Source organism: Choloepus didactylus, chromosome 2 (genome assembly GCF_015220235.1).
Source record: "Choloepus didactylus isolate mChoDid1 chromosome 2, mChoDid1.pri, whole genome shotgun sequence".
Taxonomy (NCBI): domain Eukaryota; kingdom Metazoa; phylum Chordata; class Mammalia; order Pilosa; family Megalonychidae; genus Choloepus; species Choloepus didactylus.
In genome coordinates this window covers 145,232,232-145,251,991 of record NC_051308.1, presented here as the reverse complement: position 1 = coordinate 145,251,991, position 19,760 = coordinate 145,232,232, and the positions used below count along the sequence as shown (strand labels likewise).

The 19,760-nt window shown below is 33.1% G+C and overlaps 1 protein-coding gene and 1 pseudogene across 6 annotated transcripts in view; one reads left to right on the top strand and one right to left on the bottom strand.

Moving 5' to 3' along the window:
- Window positions 1–19,760, top strand: part of PTBP2 (polypyrimidine tract binding protein 2) — a 102,189-nt gene that overhangs the window by 56,140 nt on the left and 26,289 nt on the right. For all 6 annotated transcript variants that reach the window (XM_037826574.1, XM_037826570.1, XM_037826572.1 and 3 more), the window contains 4 exons: window positions 832–975; window positions 5,055–5,219; window positions 5,307–5,417; window positions 17,303–17,498. In XM_037826574.1, the coding sequence (XP_037682502.1) occupies window positions 832–975; window positions 5,055–5,219; window positions 5,307–5,417; window positions 17,303–17,498 (616 nt within the window). The remainder of the gene's footprint in view (window positions 1–831; window positions 976–5,054; window positions 5,220–5,306; window positions 5,418–17,302; window positions 17,499–19,760) is intronic.
- LOC119526985 lies at window positions 13,784–14,382 on the bottom strand (annotated as a pseudogene).

Here is a 19,760-nt window from a genome sequence, read left to right as displayed (position 1 = left end):
AATCTCGAAGACAGTTGTATAAAAATGTAGCTTATGAGGGGTGACAGTGGGATTGGGAATGCCATAAGGACCAAACTCCACTTTGTCTAGTTTATGGATCGATGTGTAGAAAAGTAGGGGAAGCAAACAAACAGACAAAGGTACCTAGTGTTCTTTTTTACTTCAATTGCTCTTTTTCACTCTAATTATTATTCTTGTTATTTTTGTGTGTGTGCTAATGAAGGTGTCAGGGATTGATTTAGGTGATGAATGTACAACTATGTAATGGTACTGTAAACAATCGAAAGTACAATTTGTTTTGTATGACTGCGTGGTATGTGAATATATCTCAATAAAATGATGATAAAAAAAAAAAAAAGATTCTAATGGTATCATTGGAAGAATTTATGAAATTTAACATTCCCTTGAATGTTAATGTCGCTTATCTGACTTACAATTTTTAATTTTTTTCTTTGTCTCTAATAAATTACATTGTCTCTCAAATAACTTTTAAATTTTTTTGTATTCTCAGGGTTAGGAACTATAAAATTCTGATGCTAGAAACTGATTTTTATTTTCTCTAGCTTTTGAGGAATAGATTTTTTGGGGGGTGGGAGGGAATCAGAGGTGGTAGGCAGAAGAGAGCTTCTTTTTGAGGTAGTTTTAATTGTGTATCTAAGCTTAAATGAGGGATTTCTAACTATTTGTTAGAATAGAACATCTAAATGTAGCTTGAAAGTTTATATTTCAGAGACTGATTTTCTAAAATCAGCTGAATAGGTTACACAGTATTGAAATTTATTTTATTTAATTCATAGTATTAAAATATTTGCTATTTAAATTTTATTTCAGGCATTTTTAGAACTAGCAACAGAGGAAGCAGCTATTACTATGGTTAATTACTATTCTGCTGTGACACCTCATCTCCGTAACCAACCAATTTATATCCAGTACTCCAATCATAAAGAACTAAAGACAGATAATACGTTAAACCAAGTGAGTATGTGTATGTACATAAATAAAATGGGCTAGAGCATATTAAAAATCTCATAACATGGTAACAGAAAATAAAATGCTTATAAGCACTCAATATGTTTCTGAAGACATATTCTTGTTTTAGTAAGGTATTTTCTGGCAACATGTCCCTATGTCTTAAATATTGCATTAATTTACAAAAAAATGCATGGTCTATTTTATATGTGTAAATTATTAGTTACTGGGTGAATTTTAGTTAAATAATATTTTTTAAATGTTTTTAAAGTCCTGGTCAAAAGGAATTCCAGAATAACAGTTTAATATCTGGGGAAATAGAATATACTTTTTTTGTTGCAAATTAAAATTTTTATGAGGTGGGATTTATTAGCATAAACTATACAGTTCTGCTGCTTAGATTTTAAGATATGAAGCTCATTGCCTTTGGTTATTTGACTTTATAGGTCTTAATTTCTTATGGAAAAATTCCTATCGAAGAAATTGATGATTTTCTGGTGGGGGGCAGGGATCTGAAACTGGATGTATTTGTCTCTTTAAAATGTGTTATAGAAGATACTAATTATTTACAATTAATATATTTTTAAAAATAGCTGAAGAATGGTTTTAGAACTGAATATATAAAAGAAATCTGAACTTTCTGGTTCTTTGTTTTATAGAAAATTTAATAGAAAATAGTTCCTCAGAGATGTTAACCCTATAAAATCACTTTGATAGTTTGATAGTTTATGAAAAATAAGCTTATGGAACTTCTGGCCTAAAAAATAGGGTTAAATTTTAAAAAAATATATTATTAATTTTGGTAGTAATTTTCACTCCTTTAGAACCAGAAATAGTATTTACAAGAATTTTTCATGAGGAAATATACCAAAAAAAATGACCATTCTCTGTTCTTTTTATTTATAATTTAAAATGACATTTGCTATTCTACCTTTTTGTAATTTAAAAATAGCTTTTTTTTTTTATTAGCAAAGTAATTTATGAGCACATTTCTCATCTTAAAAGATTCAATTGAAAGCAAAGTGTAAAGAAGAAAGATCAGGAATCTTTAGATAAGTGGATGACCAGTGAAAGCCCCGTTGAAAGTAATATTTGAATAATGAACTTCAGAGAGGTTAGGGAATAAGCCAGTTGTTCCAGTCTCAGTTATTCCAAATAGAAGGAACAATCAAGGAATGCAAAGTTCCTTCTGTTAAAAAAAAGTTCTTTTTTGCAGCCGTATTTTTAATTTTGAAAAGCCCTTTAATCTTCTCCGATTCTCTTTGTTGCGTTGCATTTGGTCATGTTTTACAGCTTCACAATTTTTTGAGGATTCTCATCACAGGTATTTTTTACATGCCTTGCTATACTCGGAATCACCTCTTATTTTCTTCAGGGTTAACTATTATGTTTATCTCCTCCTCTCCCTCCTCCTCTCCCTACCACTCCCCTGCCCCCACTCTCTCCCTCTCTCATGTGTCTGTGGATCTGATCCCTCTTTGTTCATATTTCAAAATGAACAATTAAGTTTTATTGGACTTAGATGCTTTCCTTTAGGGAAAAGTGTTAAGGAGTTGGATATTAAACTGGGATCTCCCAGATGCCAAAGGAGGCCTTTATTCCAGGCTAGCAAAACTTCCTTTAGAGTTTCTGTTTCTTTTAAGTATTAAGGTTTTTTGTTTGTTTTATGGTGAGAGTGAGCCTTTGAGAATCTTTCTTGCAAATTAAAATCACAGTGACATACTTTAATACACTTACTAGATTAGTTTAGATAAAAAGGGAGGTAATATACTAAGTGTTGGTGACGATGTAGAGAAACTTGAACTCTCATATATAAGGTAGGAATGTAAATTGGTAGAACCGTTTTGGAAAACTTACAGTAAAACTGAGATAAGGAAATTCTTATCTCTTACAAAAAGGTAGAATAGCAAATGCCATTTTAAGTTATAAATAAAAAGAACAGAGAATGGTCGTTTTCTTTTGGTATATTTCCTCATGAAAAATTCTTGTAAGTACTATTTCTGGTTCTAAAGGAATGAAAATTACTACCAAAATTAATAATATATTTTTTTTAAAAGCTGAAAATTTAACCCTATTTTTTAGGCCAAAAGTTTCATAAGCTTATTTTTCATAAACTATCAAACTATCAAAATGATTTTATAGGGTTAACATTTCTGAGAAACTGTTTTCTATTAAATCCATTACTAGTTAGTTAAATACCTGAGGAAAATGTATATATGAGTGCTTCAAAAGATACATGAGGAAGTTCATGACAAACTATGTGTAATGGCCCCAAACTGGAAGGAATCCAAATGTTCCACAGCAATAGAATATGTTATGGGGTATACTAATTTAGTGGTATATAAATTGGCAATAAGAATAAACAGGTTGCTAGTACTTGGAAAGCATGGATTTGTGTCATGCTGAAAGTATTTGTGAGAGGTGAGTAGAGGAAAGGAAAATGGGCGACAGGGTTACAGGGGAACTTTGAATCCTCTGTGCTGCTTGGATTTATACCATGATCATGTGATGCCTCTTTTAAAAAAGATATTCTGTTACTTGAAATGGTAGATGGTAGTTTTTCTTATTTGTGATGTTTCCATGCTTGTTATGTTAGATAAATAATTTTAAGATACATATACTTAAGAATTTATTCATTTATTATTGTGATGTTTCCATGCTTATTATATTAAATAATTTTAAGATGCATGTACATAAGAATTTATTCATTAATTAAGAAAGTAATATTGCAGTGAACCACATAAAAAACTTTGTATATATTGGGTTAAATATATTTGAACATTTAAGTAGATAAACATTGCTCTAGAAATCTTTTTATCGCTATTAGTTTTCTTTCCTAATATATTTTCCTTAGTGTAAAGGTATCATATTATATACTTACCTTGTTTCAAAATGTTGGATCAACTAATATATGAGTTTATAGGTCAGAATGTTATTTAATTGGCCCTTAAATTGTGAGGTTTGACTAGATGAGTACACAGTCTCTTTGAGTCCCCAAACTTTATTGATCCTTTGGTTATATAATATTTTAGTAAAATGACTATTTGTGTTTGTTCTCATAGATGTCCTTTTTCTTTTGTGCTCGCCTTACATTTCATTCATCACTGTGCTCTATGTATATTCCTATGTGTCTGCAGATATCTTTTTCAAACCATAAAACATTATAGAAGTATTTGTCATTGTTATAATTAATAATTATTTGCCTTTACATAGATTTTCTGAGTCCAAATATAGTAGAAAGATAGATACTTGCCAAAATAATAGTAGGAAAGGCACAATAATAATAAATGCAGCCTTCCTAGAGCATTTGACATATGATTTGATTGACAGAGTTTCTAAAAATACTGTATTGCTATATGTATGATATTTTTCACATTTGAAAATCTCTGAAATCAGGATGCATTTTATGATATTGAACTGTCTTGGTTTAAATGGCAATGTTTTATTAGTTACATATAAAATAATAATGAATTTATGTATGTAATAGATACTAGAAAATATATAGTTGGAAAATATTCTTTACATCTTAAATCATGCCTGAAAATTTTATGTTTTTTAGTGGAGTATACATCGATTTCTGTTCTAAATATTTATCGGAAGTTACATTACAATAGTATGGGGGGAAAAAAACTTGTACCTTGAGTATTTCTCTTTTAAAATTGTATTAGTAATAACAAAGCTTTCTGGGAGTTTTTTGGATAAAATCAGTAATCTTGTTAAGCTAACCATGCACCTGTTTATGGAGTGACTAGTGTTAGATTGATGTTCTATACTTCTTTAAAAGTTTCTGCTTAAAACATTTCTGGATACATGGATCAGCCAAACTACATCTTAAAAAGAATAAATTACACTGCCTATCTTTGCTTATTCAACATTGATACCAAAGCCTAGATAATTGTTTTGAAGTAAACACTAGTAGGATACTTGAGTTTTGTACAGGCAATGCCTGTCTTATTGAAGGTGCTCAGAAATATTTGTTGAGTATGTTCTAGAAAAGAAATGAATAGTTTAACATATGGCAAAGTGTACATGAAAATAATAGCTCTCTCTAAAGTACTTAACTCTTTTTTCTTTTTAATTTTCAGCGTGCTCAAGCAGTTCTTCAAGCTGTGACAGCCGTCCAAACAGCAAATACTCCTCTTAGTGGCACCACAGTTAGTGAGAGTGCAGTTACTCCAGCTCAGAGTCCAGTACTTAGAATAATCATTGATAATATGTACTATCCTGTAACACTTGATGTTCTTCACCAAGTAAGTTCATTTTAGTTTGCATATTCACTTATAAATTGGAGAAGTAATAACACAGTAGATAATGTTTTGATTTTAATGTTTTAACAGATATTTTCTAAGTTTGGTGCTGTGTTGAAGATAATCACATTTACAAAAAATAACCAGTTTCAAGCTTTGCTCCAGTATGGTGATCCAGTAAATGCTCAACAAGCAAAACTGGTAAGTCTAGAACGTCTTTTGAGATAGTGATATCTTTCAGTGGCTGATAGATATAGCTGTTGTTATGAATGGTAGAAAATGGTGTCATGAGGTATTAGAAAACCTTAGTATTTGTCATAAAAATATGTTTATTTAAAAATAATTAGCCCTGTAGTTATTCCTATAATATGGTTTATATTTTGCATTTTTGCTTAATTTAGTCATAGTGTTTTGCTCTTGAGGAGGATTGTGTTGTACATGTACACCAGTAAAAGACTAATGATTGTGTGTCATATATGTACACTAGTATAAGATTTTAAGTAGTATCCAGTAGGAAAGAGTTTCAGTAATTAGTTTAACATTGGAGATAGTGTGGCTGATGTGGCTCAGTACAGGTGTGGCTCAAATGCTCTGATGTGTCCTTGGTTTATTTAAAATTACATCTTGCTCTGATGTGTCCTTGGTTTATTTAAAATTACATCTTATATGCTTTATTTTATTTAAAACAAATGACCTTTAATTGAGATTAATTTTCTTGAAGGGACTCACAGGTTAAGGTTTTCTAATTAGCATGTATATCATTTTAGAAAGATGGAGAAACTTATTTCATTTTTATGTTTTTTCACTTAAGTGAGATTTAATAAATTCATCTATCAAGATACCCATGTGACTTTCAAAACATTTTATTTTTAATCTTGTATTAAAAGACATGTTTCTGAATGGGTTTGTAGTTCTACATTTTATTAACTTTTAGCTTTTGTTGTTGTTGTTATATATATGGATGCTAAGTGACTTAAAAAAAGTAAAATTTTCCCATGTGTGGCTACATTGAAAACTTCATACCACATTTTTGCTTCCAAAATGCCCTAATCTTCTGTTTGTATATCTTACTTAAATCCCACCTTTGTTCTATGTCTGTTTAACTTCTCTGTGACATATTATCTCACTGAATATTTCTTTATTATTAAGCCATTAAATCAGCTGTCTTTATTTACCTTTGTCTTCCTCCTTTTTGTCGTTTCTCTCTTCCTTTGACTCTTTGACCCTCAGACTAATTATAGCCTCTGATACTTGAATGCTTCCCCCAAATTAAGATTGCTTATATTTAACATAGGCTATTTTCAGTTATTGTTTCATTTCATTTCCATCCTCAGAATCTTATTCAGGGAGCATAAAAAATAGCTTCAGGTAGCAAAAAAGTCTATACGAGTAATATTAGCATAATTGGAATAGTTTACCAAGTGCTGTTATCTCATTTTTTTCCTGACCACAGCTCTGTGCTGTAAAAAGAACAGGAATTTTTCCTATTTTCCAAGTAGATGCTTAGATTTAAAAAGAAAAGTTGCTTGTAATAAAGCACACTATCTGTAAGCTAGACATTTTTTCAGTGTACATTTCAGATACAGTTTTTTCTTTTCAGTGTCTTGCTACTCACTGGTTCCCAGGTTATATAATCTAAACTTAATACGTTTGCCTTTTCAGACATAGGTTAACAGTTAACTTATATTTTTTGAGTTACCAAATCAGTCTGGTATGATTTGAGGTTTGATCAATAGGGACAATCTAGACACTGATCTCTGACATTTTTCACATTTCTAAATGTTTTTAAATATAGTGCATATTTTTCTTGATGAGTATTTTCTTTGCTATACTTGTTTTTACCTTCTGATCCAGAGGGAGAGTATTTGTTTATTTAAAGGACCAATGTAATAGAATATGATTAATTATGCTGCATTTGGGCTATCATTTTTATTGGAAAAATAGTTTGTATGTATATTTTGTCTGAAATAATCTCTGGTTACATTTAATCTCTTGATAAAAGATAGAACTTGTTTTTATTAAGCATTTGAGGTTTTCATTCAGCCAGTCTTCAGAGCACAGATAGTAAGCATCCCATAAAAAAGCAAACACAGATATTTATAAGTGTATATACATTCACTAAGGCCTTCTCTACAAAGTTCTAAAATTATAATTCTAAGAGAGTGGATCATTGTTTCATTATTTCATTGAGTTCAGATACCAAAAAGCATACTTAAGTTCCCTTCTATTAGTTTGTATCCTAAACTTACTTGCCCCATTTTCTTGTAATCCAGTCTCCTTGGTAAAACTTAAACTTTTGATGACTCCAGTCATCTTCCTTCATCCCTGCATCTGGGCTATTGAATATAAATAGAGAATATCACATAATCTATCAATTGATTCTAGTTTAAATTCCTGATCATCAGCCATCAGTAGGCCCTCTACCTGCTTGATCATTCTCACCACAGTTCTCCAGTCAGCATGTTCTCTCATTTTTCACAATGACTGTATCATAGAAATTTTCCCATTCCACTATGTCCCTCCTCACTCACACTTATGACCTTGCCTGGTGCTTCACGGGAAAAAAAAAACTATCAGATGGAGCCTCCCTCAGGTTTTCTCACAAAATCTGCTTATACCGACTCCAATCTCTCTCTTCTCATAAAAAGCTTTCTTTATGTAAGACCAGTGGGCACTGGGTCCTGTCCTCTCCTGCCTCCCAAAGGATTTTGCACTGTGATTCCCTCCTGTAGTTTTCTTTATGTTGGCTGTATCTCATTAGTGTTTCAAGCATGCTGAAGCCTTTCCCATTTGATGTAAATTTACCTCTACCACCACCTGTTTCCATCTGTCACCCTGTCTCCCCTTTCTCCCTTCCTGTTTATAACTAGACTTTTTAAAGAAGCTGTGTTTGCTGTTTACACTTATTTATGTCTCATTTCTCTACCCGCTGTTATTTAGTGAACCCGTTTATCCAAATTGCTCTTCCTAGTGTCACCAGTGATCATCAGAGTAGCTAAATCCCAAAGCACTATTCAATCCTTATTTTACACTGTTTCTTAAAATCCTTTTTTCCTGCTCTTTGACTTCACATCTAGATTTATCCTACCTCTCTGGCTGTTTCTTCTTGTTTCCCTCTTCTGCCTGGGGGGCCTCACCAGCCCCCACAGCTCAGTTACACTTCTGTTACTGGCAATGTGCACATCTCTTTCTCTAGCCCAGATCTTTCAAAGAGACCCATACTAAGAAGCCAGAGAATTATGGGATACCCTTAAACCTAGCATTTCGATCCAACTCCTCCTACCCCTCAGAGAGACACTTGCTCAACCTCAGGTGTTCCCTGTCAGTAAAGTGCAAGGTGCCAACTTGAATGTGGTTGCAAGCCTGAAAACCTGGAGTCATCCTTTATTCCTCTCGCCTCCTGTTCACTTAAAATCACCAAATTTTAATCGATTTTAGCTCCTGGATTTCTGTTGAATCTGTCCTGTTGTGTCCAGTTTTTCTGCCACCACCCTAGTCAGAGCTGTTTAAAGTGTTGATCTCTGATGGTGTAAAGAGATTGAGCCAAAATACAAATCAGCACACTTCTGGCTACAGCATACTTAGTGTCAATATTGATTTAAATTCTGGCACAAACTCCTTTATCTTCATGCAGTGTGACCCGGGCTGCTGGTCCATGGACCACAGTTTGAGTAGCACTGATCCTAGCCATCATCCTGTCACTCTTTCTTTATTTGCCTTCTGACTAAACTTAATACTCTGAGTTCCTCCCCCACCCCCGTTATTTTTCCACAGAGTGCTAAGAATGATCTCAGCTTAGTCTTATTACTTCTATTAATGCCCTTCAGTTCACTTACTTTTCCTCTTAGGATAAAGTCCACAGCCCTTGGGCTTTTGGGCTTACAAGATCTCTAAATCAATCCTCAGCTTGCCTCTCCAGTGTTACCTCCCACCTCTTTAGCTATACTGGACTTACTTTAAATAGCTTGAATGCTTTTGTGTTTTTTTCTGATCAACTTGTTATTCCATTTGATAATACTAAGATGTTCTCCTTATCTCTTTATGTCCAACTCCTGCTATCTTCCTCTTTGGTGTATCAATTTGTAAGTCACTTCTCAGAGCAGTCTTCTATGAGCATTCAGCTAGACTAGATCCTTTCCTTTCTTAATTCTTATTTCTGCATATTAGATTCATAATTGTTTGTTAAATATCTGTTTTTTTCTGTTGGACCACAGTTACATGGAAGCTAGTACCATGTCTACTTTGTTCTCTACTACATTCCTAGCACCATACATGGCTTATTGAAGGCGTTAAGGAATCTTTTCCTGTCCCAATTTTTCCCAGTGCCTGGTATGCTGCAAATCTCTTCCTGCCTTTCAACAATACAGCATATTATAAAATGAGTTGTCTCTAAATTTTGTAGTTCACTTGTTACATTTTATGCTTAAAACTAGTGGCGACCATATAAAATTATAAGCAAGGGATATGAGTTTGGGAAGAAAGCCTGATGGCTATTTCTCTGCTTCTAGTGGTAGTTTATCAAATGAGTGAGAGACGACAAAACATCTCTTATTAAGCATTGGGAATCCATTTAACAGGCCAAGAAAATTTATAGTGTTCTTCAAAGTGTGTTCCAAAGACCACTTGCATTCTTCTCCTATGTAGATGACTTATTTAAAATGTGCCTCTCTGGCAATTCTGAATTACACAATCAGAATCCTTAGAGTTGGGAACCTAGTATTCTATATTTTTTAAGGAAACGCAGGGAACCACTGCTGTGTGAATGCAGCTTTGAGTGATAGGGCTAACCAAACTCTTTCCGCATACTATGATCTTTGACAAGTACATTCTGTTAATTGGATTTTATTCTTATTATTAAGAATTTGCTATTAAAGAGAGTAAGCAATTCAGAAAAAAGGAGATAAACACATGGAGATTTACTAATGAGGGTTAGGGGAAGGAATCCAACAGTCTCCTGAATTTGTCCTGACATTGGTATATATTGCAATCCAATCGCTTAAAAACATCTTAAGTCACCCATAGAAGTTAGTGTTCATATTGAGAATTGACAGAGTGATAATCACACGTCGTGGTAACAATTGTAATGATCCAATAAAAAGTAAATATTTTACATGATCTTCACATTTTTTAAAATAAGAAAGCACCCTAATTCCTTTTACAAAGTCTTGTTTGTTTGTTGGCAAGCACTGTTGGACAAAGGTAGGCTCTCCCTTGGCTTACCAGTTGAGCTTTTATATTTTTGAGGAGCAGAATTACATGCTGCATAAAAATATCACAGACTTTGTAATAGTGAGACTGATGTAATCTCCTTTTCACTTGAGGCTTTTAAAAACTGTTTTATGCAGCCCTGAAATTACTAATACATGAGTAGAAAATGGTACTTTTTATCTTATTAGAATCAGTTTTTCAGGAGCATTATCTCTTTTTATTAGGAATATCTGTAGTTGACACTGAATAGTGACATTGTGTCTTTTGAAAGTCCTTTTATGTGGTCATTTTATTTTAGCATACAAGTGGGTGGTTTCTCATTATTGATTCCTTCTAGGTGACTGTTTTTCATTAATTATTAATAGTAAAAATAAACATGAGGTAAAATATTTGCAGTAGTAAGATCATGCCATTCATTCCTTCATACCCAGTACTCATTGTTTTATGCAGATTCTTCAAGAGACCTAATCATATTATCCATTACTGTTTTCTTGGATAAAGTTTCTCCTTGGCCTCCACTTAATTTTATGCATTCATATGGCAGGAGGATTTATGATGAAATGATTGCTTTAGGATGTTTTAGGAAAAGCCTGCATGATTCTGGGATTTTTTTTATATTGGTACATAGTTGTTCTGACATTTTATTAGTATTATAAAACCATTTTTACATTCTGGATTTTTATGTATATATATGTATGTATAGTTCTGTGGGTTGTGCTTTAGTTTATGTTTAGTTCTATGGGTTGTGTTTTAGTTTTCTAGGCTGCTCAAGCAAATACCATGAAATGGGTTGACTTAAACAATGGGAATTTATTAGCTTACAATTTTGAGGCTAAAAGAAAGTCTCCATCAGGGCATCATCAAGATGATGCTTTCTTCCCAAAGACTGGCATTCTGGGACTGGCTGCCTGTGATCCTTGGCTCCTCTGTCCCATGGCAGGACACATGGCGGTGTCTCCTGGTCTCGCCCTTCTCTTCCAGGTTCCACTGAGGTCCAACCTCTTGCTGTGTTTGTTTTTTTCTCTTTCTGAGTAATAGGATTAAGACCCATCCTAACTGAGGTGGGCCCTACTTGTACTGAAGTAACCTCATCAAAAGGTCCTACTTTCAGTGGGTTTACACCCACAGGATTGGATTAAATTCAAGAATGTTATTTCTGGGGTATATGAGGTAACTGAAGTAACCTCATCAAAAGATCCTACTTTCAGTGGGTTTACACCCACAGGATTGGATTAAATTCAAAAATGTTATTTCTGGGGTATATGACAACTTCAGACTACCATATATGGTTGTTTTGTTTTGCTTTTTTAAAATTTTTATCTTGTAATATGTATACAACAACCTAAAATTTCCACCTGCTTTTAATTATAGAATTCAGTTGTGTTAATTACATTCACAGTGTTGTGCTACTGTTACCACCATCCATTACCAAAACTTTTTCTGTTGCACTAAACAGAAACTCTACTAATTAAGTATTAATGCCCCCTTTCCCACACTGCCCTTGATAATAATCTGTATTCTAGGTTCTGACTTTATGAATTTGCGTATTTTCATGTTTGCATATTCATCAAACATATGAGATCATGTTTGTCCTATATTCTGGATTTTGATAATTTTTAAAAATTTCTAAAAATTAGAAAGTTACATATTTATGGAATTTGGAGCTTAAAGCTTCCCTGAGCATTTGTTAAATCTGTATCTCAGCAATCTCAAAAAAATAACATACCTAAGTAAGTGGTAAACATTTTCAAGGGAAAGGGGAAAGAGTTTCCTTGTGGCTTTCCGTAATTTCAATCCACATACATTGTTTCATTGTGCTCATTTATTTGTGCATTCTGTGTTTGTAACATCTTTCCTCAGTTTTGTATTTTTTTTTGTCTTCATAGTATTTTTTTATTACTCTCCTACTGATGGATATTTAGGTAGTTTCCAGTATTTTGTTTTTACAAATATTGCAGTGAAATCTTTATACACACATCTTTGTGTATGTGTACAAATATCTCTGTTCGTATAAATTCCTGGAAGTAAAATTACTGAGTCAGAGTGAGCATTTTAAACTTTTGATAGATATTGAGAAAGTGTTCTCCAAACAAAGAGTATACCTTGTTTTTTCTTCCATTTATGGCTTTGCCATATTAATTTGTACAGATTTGTCTCATTTAAATTTATTTAAATTCTGAAATGTTTCCCAGTTTTTTTGATACATATTAATATTTATTTAGAAATTTGGCTAATACATACAATTTGCTTATTTGACTTAGCAGTCTTTGACATTTTTCTGTCAGTACTTCAATCATTTTAACTACTGTAGAACATTAACATTTTATAGATGCATTACTTATGTATTTCTTTATTGATCAACATTTGGTTGTTTCCAGACTGACTTAAAAAAAATTCTACAATACTCTTTTTTAGTTCAGGATTAATTTCTAGAAATGCAAGCTTTGGGTTCTGAGGATATGAAAATTTCAAATTTTATTTAATTAATTTATATTGCTGATTTTCACTCTTAAAATGGTTGTGCCAATTTATAATGCATAAAATGCTGAAATGTTTATTTTCTTGGATATAATCTAAATCTTTGTTAACATGATGGGTAAAAAATACTGTTAAGTTTTATTTTTTAATGTTGCAAAGCTTATTTTCTAACAAACTAATTTTGGGCTCTAGCAATATTCCTTCTCAATTCATTACCTTTTTGAGTTTAATTTTAGCCACCATGCTTGCTATTAGATTGAGCTCTTTCTGTAAAGAGCAGCCTTTTTTTTTTTCATATAACAACTCTGAATCTTACTGATGATGAGAAACAGAATTTTTAAAGGTGTAAGACCTTTTCTCTTTTAAACCTCAAAAAGTTAGTCTCCTACCTACCTCTGCCTTCTCTATTGAATGTAGTGGAGTTCTCAATTCACTGATTTCCTATCTGAGCGAACAGAATTTTTTTCAGAAGGATAATATAACCGTAATAATTTACAGTCCCTATTCTGATCCAATTTTCTTTTAAAATACTGGTTGTACTTCTGTTTGTAATCCCTTACTGCCCTTTGGACTAATCTGTCTAGCTCCTATCACTATGGGTCCTGGTTTCAACTCATGGTATCAGTAACTTCTCCAGCTTTGGGCTATCTTGATGAATGTGGTACATTAGGTAGGTATTGGGGACCTAATCCTGACCCTTGAGGGATGGGCATTAAAGCAGTTATAATAAGAAATACGTCACAAATGGTATCTGATACAGTTTAGTGAAGATTAATGGCGAGTAAAACCACCATGCTTAGAACAGTTATCTATAGATTTAAAGTTAACAGAAGCTTTTTTTTTCTAATGTGAAAAGACTTAATTTTTTTTTTGTTGGGGGAGGGAAACAAGTTGAGTCAGAAAACATCTTCACGTTAATCATTCTTTTCATACACGTCAAATTAGTACTTAATGCCTTTCTCCTACTGTACATCAGAACTAACACCTGGGTATTCTGGGAGAGGTTTATCTATTTCTCTCTATCAGTTTCTGGAAAAAATGTGTCACTTTCAGATTCCTGCATGATCTTTGTCACGAGCAGTCTAAGATGGCCTGGCTGATGCATGGCTTCCTTATAAACAGAACTGCCTCCCACTATCCAAACCGTGTCTACTTTATTTGCTAATTTTGGTTGCTCAATAAATTTTAAGGTATCATCTAGACTTTTGGCAAGAAAATGTGCTCTTTCTGGGGGTTTCTTGAGTTCTCTACTGAGAACTTAATTAATTCTGTCCTTTAAAGGCCGGTTCTTCTCAGGGATGGAGAACCAAGTCTTTCTATCCATAATCACCAAATTTTATTTACCTTCTACTGAAGAGGTTGTGGTCATGTTTTGGAAATAGTTTAATTCATTCCTGACCGGGAGCCAGAGCAGGTCTCCATTATTGCTGATTCCCATGTTCTGGGACATGACGACGATGCAGTTTAGTGGACGAACCATGACAAAAGCCACAGTAAATAACTCCAAGCTCTCTCTCTTCACCTGAACTCCCCACAAAGTTAGGCCTGAAAATTGTGGCCACCCCTCCCCATTGGTCCCATTGGTGCAGCCAGTTTTTTATTATAAAAAATTTCAAACACATAGAAGAGTTGAAGTAATAGTGTAGAGAACAACCGTATACTCTCCAGCTAGATTAAAAAATTGTTCATATTCTTCTGTCTTCCATCTTTCTCTCTGTGTATCTGTAAGTTTGCTGAATCATTTGAAAGAAAGCTGTAGACATCTTGACACTTCATTTCTAAATACTTCAGCCTGCATGCAGCTCCTGATATTTATTTCTGTCTTTAATTTGGCATTTGTACGGGCCTTCTCCAATCTATATATTCTTCAAAGTTCTGAACAATTCCGAATTGTCCTTTTTATTTTGTTGATATTTGGGGGAGAGATTTTCAGTAGCTGTTAATATTGCCATGTTGATGATGTCACCCCCCGCCCCCCAGTTTTTATTATGCTTTAGCCTTAAATCTGATAGTTATTTACTATGAAAATTTTTTCCTGATTGTTTTTACATGCTCCCTAAGCTCTCCCTGTGAGTAGATACATTTGGGAAGTCTTTCTGCAAACAGTAAAAATTGTTCAAAATCTTTACTCCAGCGATATCACTGCATTCTTGATTGCTAACCACGGGACTGAATTGTGTGCTGCAGTTATTTCCTTGGATTTTGCAAACACCTGAGCTTGAAGTGACACTTTTTGAAATGATCTTGCATGTATATTTTAATGTTTATTTTTTCATACCTTGTTTTTTTATATTCACTTTACTTCAGGTGACTTGAAAATGCCTAGATTCCTGTATTCATGGATCCTGACCTAGTGTTCCTCTCCTCTTGCTAACAGATTGTTTTAATTTACATATTACTATTTGCTGATTTCTAGCTCTTGCACCTTAGGTATACTTGGCTGTCTTCCTTTCAGCTTCACAAAGTTATGTAAAAGTTAAAGGGAGAAAAGTCAAAGGCTTCTTAAGAGGGCTTTCTAAAAATTGACATTTATTTTAGACATTTGGCAGTGTTAGTCAACCTCAGTATTGCTTGAAAAAATACACAGCCTCAAAGAAATTTCACTGAAGTTATTGATAGAAATTTAACTGATGTTATTGTTGATTTACTAGTGTCATTTGTTTTACTTAAGGCACTAATTTAGATACTGTGACTCAAAACAAGGTCTTTACTTCCAAGATATCTTTTCCTCTTTAATATTATTGAAGAAGTCACCTAAGGGTAAATTATGCTACACATCTTTTGGTACTCATACTTGAGGAAACGTAGATTCTGTTTCTTGGCTCACATTTTCCTTATAGGAGTGTTGCATGGGTAAATGAATACCTGCGTTTGCTTAATACTTTGATTGCCTTTACAACAGGGTATTAAATATATTAGTAATTGTATTATTATGGCAAGTGGAGTTGATACTTGGTTTCCACTTCCGTGTATTTGGTTTCTACTTTTATGTGGTGATAGGTACCTTGTCTAACCCAAATGTAATTCAGTCCCTGGTGTGTATGTAGTTCCTTTAGGTGAGTGTTTATCAGTACCATATTGAAATGAATGACCTTACGTTAAAAATTCTGGAATTATTTTTTAGGTTAGTTTTTAGCTTGATAGAGTCACATTAAACTTAATGTTATGTATTAAGGCGTAGAGTTTTGTATTTCCAGAGAGTGGGAGTATTTGAATGAAGTATAAGCTTCATATGCCCAAACAGCTTTTGAGGTTTATTTTTTCCAGAACAATGCACTCTTATTTTTAAGTCAAACTAGTTACTTTCCTTAGTTAACCAAATGACTGTTAAAGTAGTAGTACTAAAGTAATTTAAAAATGCTCTTTCAAGCACCAGGTTTGTAATAAAATATGTTGTCTACTTTTAAAGTAATACAGTTCTGAATTTATTTTTACACACGTAATGACTCTTGTAAACGTCAGGTTTGACCTTCTATTTGTGTATTATCAGAAGATATGTTGTTTGATTTCCACAGTGATTTATAGAACTAAGAATGGTCTTAATTACTGATATGAAAAATTGACAGTATAGTCTCCTGTTCTCTAGTTTGTTCCAGGCTTATATACAGCTGGACTAGAAATGGTGATTGTATAGGAGCAGAATAAAACAATAATCGTAACAGCCGCATTTCATAGTCCATTGTAATTCACAGTGCACTTACACATGTGATCTTTTATTTAATCCTGAAAATAATGCTGTGAGGAAACATAGTTGCCTTTATCATCCAGATTAAGACATTGAGACTCAGAGAGGTTAAGTAACTTGCTCAAGATGGCCTAATTGAGTCCAAGCTTTTAAATCTTGATTTAATATTCTTCTATTCCCAACCTCCCCTGGAATGGCTTGGATTTGCTAATTTTCTCAAGTTATTTTGATTCAGGTTGAACCCCTGAAGTAAAGGATGATACTTACTTCTGCCCAGCTTCACATACATTGCTATAATGTATCATAGGGATATTTATTTTGTTTGAGTCAGCCTCATACAATGTGGCATCAAACAGAGGTTATATAACAAGTCATATGAATACTTCCATCCACCATAAAATATATGTATTATAAAATGAACTTTAAAAAGTACTTTGCAGACTTTTACTATAGTGGTACTACTTCAGTGGTGGGACTTTTTGCAAAAATAAAGCTATTTGCACTTTTTAAATTAAAAGTATTAGCATGAGTATTTAATTGGTTGTATTTTAGATTTAAGAGCGCTTTTTATTTAGAGAAGATAGTATTTGATGGTAACTAATACATGTTCAGCTGTATGAAATTTGATCCCTTTTCTGACGTCTTTTATGTGTAGGTTTTCATTGTTAGGTTTTATTGTCAAAAGCATTGCTGACATTTTATTTACTTTTTATAGGCTCTAGATGGTCAGAATATATATAATGCTTGCTGTACCCTAAGGATTGATTTTTCCAAACTTGTGAATTTGAATGTAAAATACAACAATGATAAAAGTAGAGATTATACTAGACCTGACCTTCCATCCGGAGATGGACAACCTGCATTGGACCCAGCTATTGCTGCAGCATTTGCCAAGGAAACATCTCTCTTAGGTATGATTTTTGTTGGCACTACCACTTTTCTCCCATTTTTGCCAAATGGGAAAGTGCGTGTTAAACTCCAGTAAGTATAATGAATATGCCTTTTAGAAGTTCAGAAATTCTGTTAGATTTTATGGTTTTGTTTTTCTCAGGTGAGCAAGGATATAAATGTAGTTGAGAAAAAAAACCTGAAGTTTTCTTCATAAATGTAATTAAAAGTATATCTGTTTTGTCTCTTTCACCTCCGTACCCCCTCACCACTCTCCCAAGACAAATGACAGAAAACTCTAAGGAAGAAATATTGTTGACTTCATAATATAATATTTACATTTCAGACTTGATGCCATACTGTCTTTCAGGTTGTATGGCCCTTGTGCGTATTCCATATAGCTATTCTGATTGTTTTAGGTTAGTGCTGCATAGAAATGGTGAAATGTTAACAGATAAAACATATGTAATGGGAGAAGGCAGGTGGATTTCTCGAAGCTTATTATAGCCTCTCTTAAAATTTAAATGCAGAAGAATTTCTATAAAATTTATTTTGTTATTCATTTGCATTTTGTCTTAATCATTTATATTTCACGTTGTTCTGCAATGAATTTGGACCCCCTAACAAATGCAGTGTAAAAATATGCCACTGTGTAGTTGATGGAGTCAAGATGAAGAAAAAATAAGGGAAAATGTTATTTTGTAAGTAAAATGGATGAAGTGATTAATAACACGATGACTTTTATTTAGTTTCCTTTTATTCAGTTTGTTTGGGAAATTGTTTCTTGATTTATGACATTGGTTAGATTATCTTTATATCAGAGTTTCTGTCTACATGGAACACAAGATTAATGAGTCACAAACTACCTCTTACAGTTTAGTGTTCATCTTTCAATAATAAAAAAGCCTTGTATAATTATGTAGTTTCTAGAAATTCACACTTATTTGCTATGGCTGTGTAACTATAGTATTGTCCATTTGTGATACATCTTTGAAGAGAGAAACCAATACTCTGGTTATTTCATAGAAAGCTGTCCCTTTATTCTAATTTTCTAATATATCTGACACGAGCCATAGTCATTTATTATGACTATAACAGATGCTTTAATTTGATAACACTTTTTCCTGACAGAATTTCTGTCTCTTTATGGGCCTAGTTTTTAAAAACCTTGATTCCCTTGTCTTGGCTCACAAATGAATAGTTTTGACTATTTCAAAGTGTACGAATTTTTTTTTTGAAACATGCTGAGACAATAATGAGTGATGTATGGCCCTTGTTTGTGATGAGTATAGATTCTTAAACTCTTTGCTGTTGGAAATTGTGTTGTCTTCTAGAAGAGAAAAGAGTCAGCTTTTATTGTAGCTTCTAGGTCCTAGGCATTCTGCTAGGCACTCTGCAGATACAATAGTTAATCTATACAATAACTAAATGAAGGTGGTTGATTGCATCAAGATTTTACATATTATTTCTGAGAGGTTTACAAATTCACTCATTAAAGTAACAATTTAAGGAAAAAAGAGCAGGAAACTCCAGCTATCATCAGACAGAGGACCACAACAGATACCACTTTTGGGACCATGAGGAGCTATGCACATTTGCCCATCTGGGTATACTTAAATGTGTTTGTGTTCAGATCCTGAGTGGAGGCAGGTTAGAAGTCACCTGGACCTTTCTAGGGAATTCATCACCGTTTTTCCCTACAGTTTGATGCATGGCTGTGGTGAAAATTTTTTAAAAGTAATAATTAAAAGCTTTTCTGATAATAGATTATGAAGCCCTAGCACAGATAACTTCGTCTTGCTCAATGCTTGAATGTATTCATTTTTCAAGTATTCTGCATTTTTGCACTAAATGTTCTTAAGTAATTTCCTCAGTTCTTAATAAATCAGTTTGTGTAGTGTCCTTTCAACTGATACAAAATTTTAAATATATTTGTTTTTACATCTCTGATAAAGGGAAAAGCTTTTGCCATGCTCCTTGAAAAATATGGTGAATTCATCTTTCTGTGCTAGATCTTCATCTTTACCTGTTCTGATGGCTTTGCATCTTATAACTGAACTTTATTAAGTATCCTCAAATGATTTTTGAAAGTAGGTGGGTTGATAAGTTTTCAAAACCAAATAGTGGACTCTTTAGTTTTGATATTTTACAAAAGATAACCACTGTCTGATATATTTCTTCTTAATTTTGTTCAAAGTTAAATCACACTGTACTTGGAACTTTCTTACATTTTATTGTAGTTGGTGTTAAGACTTTTGTGAAAAATATAATTTTATAGCTGCATA